Here is a 19,206-nt window from a genome sequence, read left to right on the forward strand (position 1 = left end):
GTATCCAAAAGAATCAACAGCCTATGCGTGGCAATGAATAAGAAAATTGGTATTACTACTGTGCTCCATTTTTATTTACTATTTTCTGCAAAAGGAGCTGTGAACACCCTACCAGGCTATAAACATCTAGAGGGCAGGGTTCACGGTTATCTTTATTCTTATATACATATAACTTATCGGATAATACCACCAAACCAATAACATATAACTTATCTGATAATACCACAAAACCAATTCCAGTATGTGGTATAACTTAAAACATCAAAACAACCCTAAATTTCAGGGAATAAAGTTATGTGCAAGTCTTAGAGAAAAAAAGAACTAAGTAACTTACTAATAAATAAAAGTTCATTATTTAAAGGAACATTTTTGTGTGAGCAAGTATTTAAAAATGAAAACTATATTTAAGAACCAAAACTTCTATAGCAAGGATTGGCAAACTTCTTCTGTAAAGGGATAGGTAATAAATATTTTAGGCTTGTGGGTCACATACAGTTTCTGTCACATACTGTTCTCTGTTGTTGTTTAAAAATGTAAAAGCCGTTCTTGGTTGTAGGTCAAACTACTGGCCAGTTTACCAACCTTACTCTAGACTAAGCTCTGTGGGTATAGGAACCAAATCGTTCATAGCTATATTCTCAGATCTGGTATAACCCTTGATATACAGTAGATACCACTTAAATTGTGGAATCAAAATAGGTTATTAAACAAATATTAGCACAATTTTATTACCTCAATAAGAACTAATATATTACATACGTCACTACTTAGCCTGTGCACCATGTGTAGGTAGTCGTCACTTGAGCCATGTCTAGGATTATCAGCATGATGATTAGCTGAATTGCCAGACAACGGACCAGAAACTTTATTATCATGTATGTTTCTCAAACCACCTGCAACAATGGGACTTGATACTGATGCTGAAATTAATAAGAATAAAAACAAAAAGCTTTATAAAAATAAACTGTTAAAGTAACGATTGTTCACGAAATACTTTAAGCATACAGAAATTACAGATAATAATATAAGGAGAACTCATGTACTCTCTAGTGCTTGATCAAATCTTAACACTGTGCCACATCATTCAGATCCATTTTTGAAAAGAAATAAAACATCAGATAAGGTTGAAGCTCTCCATGTATCTGCATATTCCTCTCCTCTGTTCCCTCCCCCTTACTTCATAAAAGTAACCACCACAGTGAATTCACAGTTCACTCTGAATATCTTTATGCCTTTACTATAAATGAGTATATTCCTAAATAATATAGAGCACTGTTTCACATATAACTTTATATAAATGGTATGCTATATGTATATATCCTTCTCTAACTTGCTTTTTATTTCAATATTGTGTTGAAATTTATCCATTCTTATATATGTAGTGCTAAATTCACATATTTTAAATAAATAGATATATTCTGCTGCATAACATACACAATATTCCATTCTTATGTTCAATGTTTAGAATGCGTATTTTTGCTGTCATAAACAATGCATATTCTAGTACACGCATACATGTACCTGTATTGCATTCTCGTATATGACTTTTTTACAGATGTGTCTAGGAGTGAAACTGCTGCATATGCCCATTTTTATTTTTTAAAAGATTTTATTTATTTATTTATTTGACAGAGAGAGAGCACAAGCAGGGGGAGCAGCAGAGGGAGAGGGAGCAGCAGGCTCCCCGCTGAGGAGGGAGTCCAACTTGAGGCTCAATCCCAGGACCCTGAGATCATGACCTGAGCTGACAACAGACACTTAACTGACTGAGCCACCCAGGTAACCCTGGATATGCCCATTTTTTTAAACCTTACTAAATATTAACTAATAGCTTTCCAAATTACTTATGTCCATTTGTACTCCACTCCACTGGCAGTATATGAGAGTTCCTACTGCTCGAAATCCTTGTCAACAATGTTTGTCAACCCGAGAATGGGAAAGGTCTCTTATCATCACTTTAATGTTTACATTTCCTTGATTAATAGTGAAGCCAAGCATCTTTTCATGTATACTGGCCATTCAGATTTCCTCAACACAAAATCATAAGAAAGACAGTCTTCTACATTTTCTTTTTAAAATTTTAGTTTTGTTTTTTGTCACACTTAGGTCTTTAAACCATCTTATCTTTCTGTGTAGTTGAGACAGGAATTCAATTTTACTTTTTTCCATATGGATAACTAATTGTTTCAGCACATGGTAGACCTTACAGATAAAACTGAGTATGTTTTATCTCCTTCCCTTTTCTTAAGGGAGAGAGAATTTGAACCACTAAAGGATGCACATACAGTTCGAATTATGATATTGTCAAAACGCTCTCTAAAAAGATTGTATCAATTTATATCCCCATGAAGAATGTAGGAAGTTCAAATTTCCCTGCACATTTGTTATTAGGTATCACATAACTAAAAAATGTTTACTAAGAGAGTTAATATAAAATTTTATTTCATTTTAATTTTGATTCACATATCTAATCAGATCACTTTTTGAAGAGAATAAAAAGGATAAGAAAGGCATATTTGGGACAAATGGTGAGAACTGAATATAGACTGCATAATAAATGACAGTACAGAACTGTTCTTAATTTTTTTAGAGGTGAATTATTACATTTGGTGTTTATATAACTTCCTTCTTCTTAGCAGATGTATTTAATGGCAAAGAGTTATGGTCCCTGCTGATGAAAGGGTTCACTGTGCTCATCTTTCAACTTTTCTATACAGCTAAAACTTTTATAACATGAGGTTGAAAAAAGTTTTAAATGTTACCTTCCACGTACTCTAAATTTCCATATATATATTTGCCTTATTTCTGGATTCTTTTCTGTCCCATTTACCTATCCATTTGTTCCTACCACACTACATTTTCATATTTATGATAACCTTAATATCTGGGTGGGGCTAATCCCTGAGTAACATTTATAGTTTCTCAAATATCTGAGAATTTCCAAAAACTAACTCATTACTGAACAGGCAAATGCTCAAACTAATATTTCTCTTCTGATTTTATGATTTCAACTTTTCTTCTGAAAAAGCTGAGCTTATCTTGTTTAAAAAACAGTAATCAGAGTAAAAGCTTATGTTCTTTCCTACACATATGAATGTGTATGTGGATATTTCCTTAAGAAGCAAATGTGTCCTTTTAATATTTTCCTTTCATTACAGTTAAAGTGTTCCTCATACCTTTGTGTGCCAGAGTATACTAATATTTCACAAGTATCAAGAACATACAAAATACATACATACTCATGTTCAGCACTCAAACTAAATTCTATAATTTTGGAGGTATCTATTCCAAATGTGTGATCTGCCTCTTAGTTATCCCTTAAATTAGTGTATAAAATAGTCTCAACCTAGTATTTCATTATCTAGTTTTGGGAAACCAGAAGATGGCAGTTTTGATCGATGACTAAATGAAAAGTTTGTAAGTTAAAAAATTTATAAAGGACATGTGACTCCATGCAAAATAGAGAAGAAGAAAACACAGGAACTAATAATTGACTGCAAATGTTAAAAATTTGCTGTTAATTATGGGGGACAAAAACACAAATTTTTATATTCCCTTTTGCACTTTTAAACATTTTTTTTACCTTTTTTTACTTTAAGTGTATACTTTATTTACATTATTAATAAAAAATTATTTAGAAGCCATGACATATGTCCCAAAACAATATAACCCCAAAAAGACATATTATCAACTGATTTCAACTGAGAACTAGTAATTGAATTCCAGAAATTTCTGCATCTAGGATTATTTTTTCTACCAGCAATGTATTTACTTTACAGTAAAATTTTCACACTACATATACTTTACCAATTAAAACGTAATTTGTCTTTGGCTTTAGTGCTATGTAAAAAGAAAGCCCAATTACGAAAAATAAGAATATTTCCTAATTTCATAACTAGATACACTCAGTTGCATAATAACCTAACCAAAGAGTCATATAACAGGGATTCTTTTACCTCCCAAATGAATGAATTTCAGGATAGTGTTTTAGTTTGCATTTTAAAAATTATAAAAAGAAAAAAAATTTGCTTGAAATTACAGGCATTCCCTATAAATAAACAATGAACTTTCTTACCTTGCTGCATCTGTGGATGTGTTGTGTAACTTGAAGGATGGGAATATGGCATGTATCCTGCAGGGCTTTGTGGGGCATATGGACTAGGCACTGGGCTATTTTGTTGTGGCATAAATCTGTTCCCAGAGCTTGTCTGTGGTGGCACAAACCGGCTAAAACCCAAAATCCAAATATACAATATCAGGAAATGAAATAAATATGCTATTCCTTGAAATTTCACTGTCATAAAATTCTCCAAACTCTGATTTGTATAAAACAAAATCTCTGCAAACAGTCAAATTTGAAAAATAGAGAATATAAAAATTATTCATGATTCATAATTCAAGAGCTACACTAAATAATGTGTAAAAACAGTAATTCATTTATTTTACTTGCATAAAAGTATCCACTTATGTAATTAAAGTCATGCTCCCTAAATTCTACTCTATAAATTTTCTTATTATCTCAAACACACACTATTTTAACATATTCTTTTGTCTGTATGAATTTAAGTTACTAAGATGGTAGCTACTTCAATTAGTGTATTACAGCATTTCTGCATCTAACATTTTAAGACAAATATTCATGTGAATTACTATTTAAGGTCAAGCATTTTAACTTTTCAACTACATATAATTCACCATTGCCTAAAGGTATGTATACAGTGTATATTCAAAGCATATTCATCAGAGAAAACAGTATTTCATAAAAAATGATGCATATATTACCTGGAGGGGCTATGTGAGATAGTGGTTTGTTGATAATTGGAAGATGCAGGACTACTGTGCATGGAATTCTGAGAAAGTTTATACTGAGACATCATCATTCCTACATATCACATAAAAATGGAAAACATGTTATTTTCTTTTAATAGTAAAATATCCTTTAAATAATTTAAAGCAATTGCTCTATCATAAACATTCAAAAATTCTTTCCATTCTTTCCTTTTTTGGACCCACATGCTCATTCTGAAGAGCAAAACAGAGAAACTAAGTTTCAAGTACAACCAATTTTACCAAAACATACTTTTACCATATAGAACTAATCCAGGACCAGAGACAGAAATTTAATTAAAAAAAAGAAATTTACTTGCTTAATGTCCTATCATTTAGCCTTACAACTGAAAAGAACCTTTAGAAGTCACTTTATCTAACCTCTGACCAAATATTACACAATTCCTCCTACAATAGGTCCTTGGGTGGTTCTTACATTACACGGAATACTTTATTACAGACATGTCCAGTCTTTAGAAGCTTCATTTCACAACACTACTTGTTTCACTGTGATTCAGACCTCAGTTTTAAAAAAATACTATTTTATTGAGGGTCCAAAGTTTTGAGTTGCTGCAATTTCCATCTGAATTTATTTTTTTTTAAATTTTATTTATTTATTTGACAGACAGAGAGACAGCCAGCGAGAGAGGGAACACAAGCAGGGGGAGTGGGAGAGGAAGAAGCAGGCTCCCAGCGGAGAAGCCTGATGTGGGGCTCAATCACAGAATGCCGGGATCACGCCCTGAACCAAAGGCAGACGCTTAATGACTGAGCCACCCAGGCGCCCCTCCATCTGAATGTTTTGATACAAAACAGAATGCTGCTATTCCTTCTTCCACAATAATTCTTTGCCACATAGTAAAGATTAAATGAATATTTGATTAAAGAATGAAAATGAGGGGATACTTTTCAGATTCTCATATTTCTTTTTAAACTAGACATTGTTCCTTCAATTATTGCACAAATGACATTTTGTTATAAAGCAGATGCAGAAAAAATCAGTTATTTAGACATTTAAAAATCAAAGATAAAATCATGATTGACACTGAACTTTCTTATGATATGTATAGCTAATCTTTTGGGGAGCTTCAAGCATCACATTACATTCCCAAATTCCATTTCTTGCTACTGATATGATAAGTGCCTTTCACCAAAACATCAAACAGAAGTTACATATTCATTTGCCAGTAATACAGCAGAAGGGATTCTAGTTCTAAAACAGTAGCTGAATGAGATGAAGGCTCAAAATCACCTCAGAATCTACCACTAATAATGTGTTTTCTTTTATATACAGTCTAAATTAACTTCTGAGCTTTCTCTTCCAACTCAAATTCAGTAGTAAATCATATGTTCCATAGCTTAATAATTTAATTACTATAATTATTGTTTTGTTTTTTTTTTTTGAGAGGGAGGGCAATCCTCTATAAGATGAGAGTTAAAAAATGCTTCCCCTGAATTAACAGTCTGGGACAAGCTAGAATTACTAGTTTGACAGCAATGGCTTTATTTAAAAAAGGGGGCAAATGAGATTTCTAATAGTCCTTTCTGTTATCTCAAAGTTCCAAAGAACCATGAATAAAGTGATTTGCGTATTATTAAATTTGCTCCATATGTGTGATTCACATTTACATTTAGCAACCAAGAATCACCTTTTTAAATTTTAAAGCCAAATATCACCAGGGAAGCACTCAGAAAAAAATCAAAACACGCAATGAATCAACTCATTTTTTAATGCTAAGTTTATGTTTTCACCAAGTTGATATGGTTAAGTGCACGTAGTATAAAATACAAAATGTGTGATTGAAAGGTACTCTTCGAGTTTTTTATTAGAATGATTTACTACCCAAATTAAATATTTTAAACTATGTTACAAAATGTAGTATAAATAGCTTTGGACTACTTCCTTTATTCAATTTTATATCTACTCACATTATGTTATACTTAATGCTCCTATCCCGTAAGTTTTTCTTCCAATCAATGGTCTCTCCATATTTTCTTTCATTGCAACATTCTTCCAGAGCATTTAATTCTAGGTTTACTTTCACCATTCCTATCTGTCTCCTTGTACTGCAATCTAGCTTGTCGGTTATGGTGAAGATACAGTGCTGTCCTGCAGACCTGCCTTCAATTTGCAGAAAGGGGAGTTTGGGCAGAAGTATTTCCATCGATTCACTTTGGGGTATGGACAGTAACTATGCAATCGCTTTAAAAACAAAACTCACACTCAAATACACAAAATTTACAAATACTATTTAAAAAACAAGACAAAACTAGGAAATGGAGTGGAGGGCTTCACGGAGGTACTGCCAATAAATATGGCAATATTCTTGAATACAATTCATCAGTTAACTAAGTTGGACCTGAGTTGTCTAAACTATTCCCTTCTGACTATTTTAATCTGGAGAGCCTTAAAATAAGTACTTGGGCTCGAAAGATTCAGTACAAATGCTCATGGGTACTCCTTGACTACATAAAAATTGTATCTATATTGAATATATTTTTATAGTATTTATTATAAATAGATTTTTCCTTAATAATAATACTTATAAACCTACTTTTCTGTTACTGAGGAAACAGAGAAGTGTTAAACCTATTTACTAAATAACTATGAATGTAATCATCAGTACTAAACCTAATACTTAGTATATACTGCATGTTGCAAAGCTCTGCAAATAGTTTTATTATACATGATTAACGAAAAGACTCCTTTCATACCAATTCCATGATTTTCTAAAATAAAAAAAAGACTTCTAAAGCTCTTTGATTAAGTGAACAAATGCATTCCGAAATATCTAACAAAATACACTTTAGCTTTGTCTAATTCCCAAAGAATTTAGTTACACATTAAAGTGCAAGAATATTAACATCCATTTAGTTTCCCTCTTGTTCTTGGCTGGATTCAAGGTATCAACACAGCATTCATAGATGATAGGCTGCCTTATTAAAGGAGACACTTGCATTTAATTACGTGTGAAACAAGCTCTGACAAGAGACCCACAAAAAAATGTAATATGAAATTCAATGAAAAACCTCACCACTTTGTACATATCTGTTCTGCATACTTTTCTCCCTGAAAACATTAGGACTCCTTGCCAGGACGGCCTGCAACAAGACTGGTATGTCGCCTTCTGGATCATCACTGCCAAGGTTATCTTTCAACTCTCTGGAATTAAAAAAAATAAAAAATATAGTGATTAAGAATTCCCTATTCTACATTAGTTAGATAGCAATTCACTAGTGAAATTCAGAAAGACTGAGGTAGAAAATCAAGAACTTATGGCATTAAAAAAAAAAAATCACATAAGATGTCCAACTACTTCAGGGATTTTTGAAGATGCTATTCCTGGAATAGAATTATAAAAATGGTAGGGAGGAGTTCTTCTAAGTAAAACTTTTTTTTCCCCATTTTATTTTAAACAGAGAAAAAAAAAAAGCCCCAAATGTGATTTTATGGAATTATGAGTTTATTTAAGAATGTTCACATTAGGGGCGCCTGGGTGGCACAGCGGTTAAGCGTCTGCCTTCGGCTCAGGGCGTGATCCCGGCGTTGTGGGATCGAGCCCCACATCAGGCTCCTCTGCTGTGAGCCTGCTTCTTCCTCTCCCATTCCCCCTGCTTGTGTTCCCTCTCTCTCTGGCTGTCTCTATCTCTGTCAAATAAATAATTAAAAAATCTTAAAAAAAAAAAAAAAAAAGAATGTTCACATTAGTTTCAAAGTAGAAAACAGAATCAACTCTAAACTATTCAAAATAATGAAAGGGTACAGAGATGATAATTATGCACAGAAGCTGATGTCTGGGCTTGGAATATATTTTCTTACATTTGAATACGAGTCTGCCTTTTTGAGAATGTCCTCTGAATTATCAAAAATGGCAAAATAATACTGCCATATTGGCTAAGACAAGACCCAGAGATTATGTAATTTTTCCATCTAATTATTTTCTTTTCTCAAATAAAGTCAGCAGGGAGCAAAAACAAAAACACAAAACCCAAGCAAGTGGTTCAGCATAGTTGTAATTTTCAAATACCTTAAAAGCAGTAAATTAAATTTACTAACTATGGAACATAAATGATAAAATTAAATATACATAGTGTTTTTAATTTTACATTCTACATGTCTCTCATTAAACCTAATAAGAAAGATTTATAAAAATGGTGTCCAATGATAAGCTTCAATAAATTTCCAGGGGCAGTCTTAAAGCAGCTTTCCATAAAATAAATCATAAATGTATATGTGCTATTTCCCTCATCTTTTTAAATATTTGGTGATAATTGTTGATTATGTATAGATATAAGAAGTGATATAATATTTAGACATTGATGAATTTCTGGAGTGACAAAATATTTGTATTAGACTTCCTTCTGATTTTTACCAATTATTTCTGTTTCTCCATTAGAAAATTCACATTTAGTATCTACTGTAAGAGTCATCATGTCTCCATTATAATGTGCTTTATTCTCATTCCTCTAAATAATGAATCTTTAAATTAAAAAGCAAAAATTAGGGGCATCAAGTCAGTTGAGCTCTTGATTCGGCTCTGGTCATGTTCTCAGGGTCCTGGGATTGGGCCCTCTGCTGGGCTCTATGCTCAGGAGGCAGCCTGCTTGAAGATTCTTTCTCTCCCTCTGCCTCTCCCACCCCCACGCAATCTCTCTCAAATAAATAAATAAATCTTAAAAAAATAAAAAATAAAAAGCAAAAATTAAAGAAAGAAAAGATACATGAGTACTGGTGTATAAATGAGATGTGAAGGGATAAGAGTGGGAGTTTTAACTTTTTTTTTTTTTTTAAGTTTATTTTTAAGTAATCTCTACACCCAATGTGGGGCTCGAACTTAAAACCCTGAGATCAAGAGTCTCATGCTCTACTGACTAAGCCAGTCAGGCACCCGGAGAGATTTAACTTTTTATACATTTTTGTGTTGTTATTATAAATATGCACTAGTTCTGTAGTAAAAATTTTTTAAAGTATACTCGTATGCAAAGATTTTATAAATAAGACATATAATTTATGTTTATATTAGTTTAAAAAAATCTACTGTGTGAAAATACACACTTATGTTCAGATGGTATGATAAATCCTGGGAAAAATTACTCCCAATTTTGCAGTAGCCATCTATTGGAGTCAGTCCTTGAGTTTTGTTTAACTTCCCATAGAAAGCATGTGAGCCTATTCCAAATAAAGCTAGCAGTATAGTCCCTAGTGCTTGAGAATTCTAACCACTCTAGCAATATCAATGAGGAGAGAGCTTCTTGGGCAACTTAAGATCTCCTTGCACAGATCCACCTTGATGATCCCAAAATTATTCAAAAAGAGTTGAAAAGACCTTCATAGAGCTACATGGGTCAGAACTATTGTCTCAAAATAACTATGGCCTATTTAAATATCCGTAAGGCTCGCTTGGATATTCATAAATTTTATTTTTAAATAAAAGGGTTTGCTTGTTATTTGACAGAGAGAGAGCAAGAGAGCACAAGCATGGGAAGCGGCAGTGGGAGAGCAGCAGATCCCCTGCTGAGCAGGGAGGCTGATGTGGGGGCTCAATCCCAGGACCCCGAGATCATGCCCTGAGCTGAAGGCAGACACTTAACCCCACTGAGTCACTCAGGCACTCCTATTCATGTATTTTAAAATTGAACTGTGTTTGTAAATTTTCTGAAATAAAGAATAAAACCAGGAATACTGACTCTCTTAGACCAAAACCTTTCACTTTTAAATTATACTTACATGTGATCTGTTGATACCTGGTTGAGGCTATGGACAAGCTGTGAAACCAAATTATCATCCCTACAGGCCAAAAGGCAGTTCACCTCTTCTGCTATTCGTGCATTAAAGAGAAGGCTCTTTGTAGTTGTAGCAGGTAAAGGGGATGGAAGAGGCAGCTGGTTCAGGACTATTTGGAATAAAATCAGATTATTAGAAATTGAGTGACTGTAAGAAGTCTTTTTACAATATTTGCTTATAAAATATTTCCTTACAAATATTTTGATATTAAAAATAAGTTACAAATATCAATGGGACAAATCATTAAAAGGCATTCTACCTCTCCCCCAAAAAAACCCCAACAACTCTGTAAAACCCTGAAACATCACTTGGCCAATAACAGAGTTTATTACTCCCTAAGACTAAAACTCAACTTCTTTATATGCATGACTTTTCATATCTTAAATCTTTATTCATTTAATAAATAAGTAGCCAAAAAGGGTTAAAAAGTAACTTCTTAGAATTGAGAATATAGTAAATAATCTATTTTTGCTTCTGAGATTTATCAGAAGTACTAGTAATCCCACATAAATAAACCAAGTACTTATACCCAACTCTTCACCCGATATCTAGACAAGTAATATATTTTTTAAAAGTTTAAGTACATATATCAAAAATAAACAGATCACTTTAGCAGAAGAACATTCATTATAGAATAGGGATTCTGGTGGAAGCTAAATATCTAAGGAATTATGCTTTCAGTTATAAATTCCTAAATAGTTCTCTCCTCTCTTCATTCCCGTAAAACAGAAAACAAAAGGACATAAATGTTTATATAGTAGTTTAAATTCAGCTATTTACTGTCTCTTCACATAATGGAAATTGTTCATTTGTCTAAAGTAAAAGTTAAGAAAGTTAACTGAAGTATCTTTGTTTTTGGCTTAATTTCTAATTACCTATACAGTGTAACAGGCTGCTCAGCCCCAGTGGCTAATAACAGGTATTTTCTTAATAAAAATACAGGAAACAAATTATTACTTAATAAACACGGTTTAATGGGCAAACTTTTAAAATAAAAGGTACAATTGAGATAATGGGGACGACAACCAAAAGTAAATCCCTGGTAGTAAATCTGATCTGGCACTCCTATATACTATATGAATTTGTGCCTTACCTGTAACAAAGTGACTAAAACTAAAGACAGTTTCAGAAGTTTTCTTACCTGCGGTCATCCTAACTCCACCAGCTACTTTCTTATTCAGATTTCACAAACTAGCCATGTTAGTTTCCTAACCCAAAGCTATAGGCTATTAACTATTTCACTCCCATTAAAACCAGCTGGAAATTAACAAGAGGAAAATAATATTCAGGACTACTGAACACAGATAAAAAACACTTCTTAAAGTTATTTTCTCATAGCTCCTTTACTATAAAGCCCCAAAGTTTGCATAATGTGATGTCCTCACCTTCTACTTTTCTCTCTCCTCTTTTGCCCTTTATTTACTGAGACAGGATGACACAGGGACTAACACTGTGGGTTGCTTTTTGTACCATTAGCCAGGGACTAAGAATTAGAGTTAGAGTTGGCTACCATAAGAAAGAGTCCCTAAAAAACTACGTTACACTAAGTAAATCTCAAAAGAATGACAAAATTCTTTGAACTTAAATGATCAGAGCAAAACGGGCTGCTGATATCTGTGACAAACTCCAACAGATTAATGAGGATGACATCCAAAATGGATATCGTTAAGAAATTAGATTAAGTTGGGCTATAAACCTTCTTCTTTAAAGGACAGTTTCAGTACCATTTCTAGAAATGTTTTTTTAAAAAGTCTATATTTGCTCCTACATGGAAATCCATGCTGCTTCTGTTTTGATTTTTCTTTAATGCTTTGTCTCATCTTTGGTCTTTACTTTTGCATTTATCCCTTTATTGTGTAAGATCTTTAAACAAACAAATGCCACCATTTCTTAATGCATCCTTAGGATGAAACAGATATGAAAGTCCTATCTATTAGCTGACTTCACTAATTTTGTTCCTTTCACATGCATGCCAATAAACCAAAGGAAATAACAATGTTTGTCATTCAAAATCTAGTATCTCAAATAATTTGTTATTTATGACAACAACAAATAAATTTTTCGCTCTTAAAATCATAGTTAACACAGAACAGAACATAAATTAGATAAATTAACCAAACTTACGGTCTGTGAGACTAGCAATCCCCGCAAGAGTAGTGATGGGGACATGGGGCATATCCCCATTCATCCTGAAGTTCTGGAATGGTGTTGCCTATAAAAGTATTTAGTTCAGGTGCCAGCTGTCATTACTTCCCATTTCCCAAACACTGCAACAAAAAACAGACAATTATTTGTAAAAATATGTCAAATATAATACTATTAGGGAAATGCCTATGAAAAATAAGATTTTCTGCTTTTGTTTGATAACCTATATCACAATAATAGCTACTATTCATATATACCTCCCATATATTAGGCCCTGCAAAGTGCTTTGCATATTATTTACTCATTCAGTTCTCACAACAATAATGTAAGGTAGGTACTATTATTTTTTGAATTTTACTGACGAGGAAATTAATTTACAGGGAGTTTAAAGTAACTTGTGCAGGAAAAGACTAGAACCCAAGCGATCTGGCTCAAAATTCTGTGTATCCAGTAGGCCATATTACTAAACTGGGATACTCAATTTTGACAAGCACTGTAATTCTCCGTATCATAGATACATTAAAATCTAGCTTCAACTTGCGGGCTAGCTATGTCTCTCACTACTCTTCTACATAAAGTATCCTCTTCAACCAAGCTGATCAGATTATCTTGAATCCACCTTGTGTTTTCACATTTTTATTTATTTCCTTATATACCTCCATACCTAGATAGCCCATCCAACCTTCAGTCCAAATCCTTCAAGATCTAGGGCAAGTTCCTACAACGTCATGAAACCTCAGGCAAATTCAGCTAAAAGCCTACCTTAATCTAACCTTCACTTATAGCTCAATCAATATTCTTTTGTAAATATATATTCCTTTGTGACATTTTTTGAAACTTGTCATTTCATTCTTATATAATGTTCAAGTACTTACCTTGTCTTCCCAATTACCAATGCATATCAGCCAATCACATAATATCAACCAATCACATAATTAATACACAACCACAGAAAGAACAGAGAAATGCGTTAACATCTTAATGTTCCTGTATGACTTAGTTGACTTAAATATTCAGTTTTTATAACATGATTCTGTGTTTGTCTGTACAGACATTCTGCAAAATTTCTGAACACGTTTTCCATTCTGTTCAATGTCCCCAAATTTTTCTCATCTTAATTTCAACATGTGGCTTTTTGGAACCTTTATCTTTCCTTTAACAGTGTACTTGTTGAAGAACCTTTTTTGAAGTATACAACATTTTAATAATGTGCACATTAATCAAAGATATGCCTTAATTAAATAACTTTATAAGCTCATCAGTAAACAGAAGTCTACATGTCAACTAAGACATAGTGCTATAATAGAAAACTGAATTATAATTTTCACTTTAAACATTTTTTGAGGTTCTATTTGCTGGCCAGTCAGTTAAAAGAATCTTTAAGTTTTTTGAGTTGTAAACTTCAAAACAGTGAAATGATATATCACTAATAACTCTCTTTACTCATATATCTTAATGCAACTTTGCAAATAATTTTTTTTTAAGTATAAGTATACAGGGGCGTCTGGGTGGCTCAGTCAGTTAAGCATCCAACTCTTGGTTTCAGCTCAGGTCATGATCTCATGGGTCACTGGAGCCCTGTGACGGGCTCCAAGCTCAGGGGGGAGTCTGCTTGTAAGAGTCTCTCCCTCTACCTTTTCCCCCACTCTCTCTCTCTCTCTCTCAAATAAATAAATCTTAAAAAAAAAATAAAAGCAGAAGTATACAGGTAGCTAAAATTAAGAATTCTCTTTTTCCTCACTTTTATTATAGATACATGTTGACAGAAGTTCATAAAACATGTATGTATGGTTTAACAGGGTTATAAAGTAAATAAACATCCATAGAAGGACCCTCTGAAAAGTCAACACCCTACTTCCTTCCACAGGTAACAACTACCTTGTCTCTTTGGTAATTCTTTTTTTTTTTTTTCCTTACAGTTAGTCCTTTATATGTACATTCTTTTCTAGTAGCCAGCCAAGGAAACAACACTCCTTTCCTTTGACGAATGACTGACTTAAAGTTTGCTAGCAGGAGCATATAGGAAATAGCACAAGAAAAGGTATAGGAAAGATACAATTACTACTGGCTATCTTACAACTGTCCTTGCTATACTGTGGACTTTACTCTTTGTAGTTATTAATTGATGCTTTACCGACACTAAAGAAATTTAAGGAAACACTGCAAATTTAGCAGTTGTATCAAGCACTTAAAAAAAAAGAATTTAAAACCTGACAGAAGTTCCCAAAACACAAAATACAATGGATTTTTTTCTAAGTTTAGGCTAATAAAAAAGTTACAGTTGATGCTTAGTAATTAATGGGAAAAAATAATTGCATGCAAATTATGTACAGAACAGCACAAAAACATCTTGTTATTCTTGTATGACTGTAAATGTAAATTGCCATACTCAAGCAGATTAAGTAACAAGTGACCGTGTTATTTATTTAATTCAGAGGACGGGAACCAATAGAGAACAATCTGCTAGAGGGTTCTATCATGGGCTAACGAACTTTATTCTGTTTTCCTAAATCCCAGGTAACATGTAAAGCAGACCCAATGCTAGGCTGGAGTATTTTAGTCCAAAAATGATATAATTAGTTACCACATATGAATTAGGAGAGTAATAAATCTAACCACAAGATTGTTGTGCTTTTCTTAGTGATATAACAAGGCATGGTAATACTGTGATGCCAACTGAAAACTGGAACTAAGTGGGGAAAGAAAGGAGAGCAACAATGTTTGCTCAGTTTAAAGTGCTTGTATAGACTGAGTAGGTAACGAATGACAAACATATTTATACCTCACTGCTGAACTATGCTGATTTCATTGGAAGCTAAGCTTCTGAAGAACAGAAGACGACTCTGGTAGAAGTGGACTTATAATTTTAGCTAAAGTCACAGATGTTGATGAATACGAGTAATTTGTGGAAATGTTGCTGCCTATGCTGGAAAGTGACCAGAGTCCATCAAGAAAGAGCATTCCTAGCGTTCTAAAAATGAATATGCAGGACTCTAACTAATTAGACATGACATTTCTGGCTCTGGATTGGGCAATGTTTGGTCTACCTGGCTCTGTGAAAGTATACTGTCTTTCATGAAACTGCTGAAACTGAAGCTGAAAGTCATTATCTCTGGGGAACAATGTGTTCAAAAGGAAATGGTAACCAAATGGGAAAGGAGATTATAATGAGTGCTTTAGAACTGTCACTTAAGGCAGTGCTTCACTTACTTAAAATCTGTGAATGGTGACCAATTAGTGTATTATAAAATAAAATGAGTGGGCTGAGATCAACACTGAGAGGGATGGTAGGTACAGAAATGTAAGTTTATATTGCATACAGCTTTGTGATTCCAGGTAAAATGTCTAATTGTGGGTCACCAAGGCAAAGCAGTTTCAAAGTTGCCAACTAAAAGAAATGGAAGAGTGAATGCAGAAGCCCACTTCTAACGGGTGATGAGTATGCAACAAAATAATGCATATAAATACCACCTGGCATATAATAAGTGATCCAGAAAGTCAGCAGTGTTTCTAATTGAAAAACACACATTTGGGAAAACAAAGGAGAAACAGGGGTGAATTAGGGAAAAGGTGTCTTTTCAATAATACACATAATCCCTACTTCTGAAAGATACATTATAAATTATTTGAAATTCGAGTATATATTTCACTATAGTATTACAAATATGTATACCAGTCGTAGGCATACGCATCCACAATTACTGAAATGATAAGGTAGCTGAAATAAATATTGGCAGTGAAAAGTAAGGAAAAAAACCTAATCTTTGTAATACTAAGAACTAAACCAAACACAAACTAAGAAATCATTTACAGTTTACTTTAGAATGGCTTGGTTTAATTAAAATAATTCAGTAGAAGATATTATGATAAATTCTCATTTTAACCCATTATAGTGAATCTGATGTGGGCAACTAAGCACTTGACAAGATTTTTAAAGGCCCTGGTTCTTTGTTCATTTAATTTCACTTTAAAATTTATGGTTTCTTCATACAAACAAAAGAAATGCAAATAAAAAATTATTGGTAGAAGTTATAATAATAATATTCAAATTGGGATGGATATAGAATAAAAGGTGCTCTCACAATCTGATGGTAGATCAACTTTCCTGGACAGCCAGTGTGTACCCCATAGCCAAGAAATGTGTACAATCTTGTCTGAAAAACTTCAATTCTTTAGTAGTGAAAAACTCTAGAAATGATAACATTTATTGAGCATCTAGTTGGAGATGTCTAAAGTAGAAAGTTGGAAATTCCAGAACTGACAAAAACGGTCAGAATTACAGCTATAGTTATGAAAATGATCCACAGAGGATTGATAACAGTTAAACTGTAGTAACAGGAGACAGGCAAGATACAAGGTAACATTGTGGGGGAGACTTCCTTCATACCTCTTATGTGTGAGACATTAACATATACCTTTCCTTAATCACTACCAAAGTCAGAGGGTTATGAAGATTATCTCTATTTCACAGATGCAAAAATGAAGGCTCAAAGCCTAAATGCTTTGTCTGTGGTTATACAAACAGGACAGAGCAGAGCTGGAATCTGAACTCAGATATTTCTAACCAAACCTTATATTCTCATGCTTGTTTCTAACCAAACCTTATATTCTCATGCGTATCTGAAGGACATAAAACTGGGAAACATCTACATTGCTATGGCAGAAAGATAAACCAATAAAAGGTAAGGAAATTGTTCCTCAGAGAAACTAAATGTGTGTTCAAGGTCTCATAGCTAGTAACTGACTGAGTCAAGACTAGAATACAAATCTTTGGATTTCCAGTTCAGTATTCTTTAAACTATGTTGTCATCTTGCAGGATTATAACATTTTGAACGAACCAAAATTCTATACATGTGGAATATTTAGCTAATTAACACCTTTCTTCCTCGCTAATGTTATTATTATATTATTTTTGGGTGGGGAGGGAAGGAGGGTTTTAAAACTAGTATGTTTTTATTGTCTCAGTGTATATTACATTGAACAGTATAAGCTGCCTCAAATTCTTTTGGGAAACAAGTGTAATATAAATCCTAAATAGCCAGATAAGTAAATAAATAAATCTGTGTTGTACTACTTACTATTTTAAACCAGTAACAGTGACTCCCTTGAGAGTGGCACCTCTCTAGCAGAATCCTTTCACTTCAGTCAAGCTATCTTCAGATTCCTTTTCACTGCCTAAAATGTATTCAAGAACAAAATTTTCACATTCTGTTTAAGACACTTCCAAAAGATGTTCTTCAAATCCTAGCTCAAAAACAGTTCCCAATCAGCCACACTGTGAAAATTCTCACTTCTTTAAAACATTTCTATTTTTCTATAGTTCTAAGTTATTTCCATTAAATAAGAGAAACACAAAATAAAAGCAAAAAGCAAAAAGCACAGCACAGCTCTAATGCTCTCTCTGGACACATGTTTTGCTTCTGGAACCCTGAGTTCCCTGGAGCCACCATGCCGGATACCAATATATGTGTATTATTCCTATGTGTATTCCAGTAATGTAGCTATATCCTAACATACGTAATATGTAATAGAAGGATATAGTTACAGTACTAAGTACCATTAGAGAAGTCACAAATCAGGCTGAAATTTTAGGGTCTCTCAAAATTCATTTTAAAGATTATATGTATGTTCACTGAGAAGTATAATGATTAGTAAAACTACATATATTTCTATAATCAGTTTTCTTGTACTTATCAATTTATTTCACATACATTTTTATACAAACCCACTTGAACAAAAGCTCGTATTACTTTAAAAGGTCCCAGCTGATAATTATAGTTAAATTGACTAGCAGAAGCCTGCTGAGTAGTTATACAATGTCGAATCTTAACAAAATATGCAAAAATACAAGCTGCATCAGGAAAAAAATAGTCCTGAGTCCTGGAGTAAATATTTAATTTTTTTTTTAAAGAGAGACACCATGGAAGAATTTTCCAACTAATCCACATCCCCACACCAAAAATTTTATCTCTCACCTTCTTTTCCACTGCAAAAGAAACAGTCTATCTTAAGCCCCTAATAGAGGTTGAGACTATGCCTGATACCATGAGACTATTTTCTATACAGGTAGTAGAAATGAAAAATCAAACAATGGAGATTTTATTTCTTTCTAAATGAGTCTTAGGTTTTAAAAAACTATGACATTCAGATGTAGGTCTCAACTTCTGGCCATAACACATTTGATGATACATGATTGATTTAATCTGAAATATAAGAGAAAATGCTTTTATGTGAAATCACTGAACGGTCCACAAGAGGGCACACTTTCAACTATAAAAATTTAAAATTCACTTTTTTAAAAAGATTGCTTATGTTTTAAATTTTAATTCCAGTATGATTAATATACAGTGTTATATTTGTTTACAATATAGCAATTCAACAATTCCATACATTACTCAGTACTCATCAAGATAAGTGTTCTCTTAATCCCCTTCAACTATTTCACCCC

The 19,206-nt window shown here is 33.1% G+C and overlaps 1 protein-coding gene across 5 annotated transcripts in view; it reads right to left on the reverse strand.

Annotated features, from left to right (window-relative positions):
• NIPBL (NIPBL cohesin loading factor) overlaps positions 1 to 19,206 on the reverse strand; it is a 185,028-nt gene that overhangs the window by 97,038 nt on the left and 68,784 nt on the right. For 4 of the 5 annotated variants that reach the window (XM_034657010.1, XM_002923367.3, XM_034657009.1 and 1 more), the window contains exons 2-7: positions 12,737 to 12,879; positions 10,556 to 10,721; positions 7,863 to 7,990; positions 4,783 to 4,882; positions 4,076 to 4,227; positions 760 to 920 (exon numbers count right to left, since the gene is read on the reverse strand). In XM_034657010.1, the coding sequence (XP_034512901.1) occupies positions 760 to 920; positions 4,076 to 4,227; positions 4,783 to 4,882; positions 7,863 to 7,990; positions 10,556 to 10,721; positions 12,737 to 12,800 (771 nt within the window). In that variant the 5' untranslated portion in view covers positions 12,801 to 12,879. Of the gene's footprint in view, positions 1 to 759; positions 921 to 4,075; positions 4,228 to 4,782; positions 4,883 to 7,862; positions 7,991 to 10,555; positions 10,722 to 12,736; positions 12,880 to 17,836; positions 17,934 to 19,206 lie in introns of all 5 variants that reach the window. The other variant, XM_011230031.2, reaches the window with a different exon arrangement.

The sequence above is a fragment of the Ailuropoda melanoleuca genome, chromosome 3 (genome assembly GCF_002007445.2).
Source record: "Ailuropoda melanoleuca isolate Jingjing chromosome 3, ASM200744v2, whole genome shotgun sequence".
In the NCBI taxonomy this organism is placed as follows: Eukaryota; Metazoa; Chordata; class Mammalia; order Carnivora; family Ursidae; genus Ailuropoda; species Ailuropoda melanoleuca.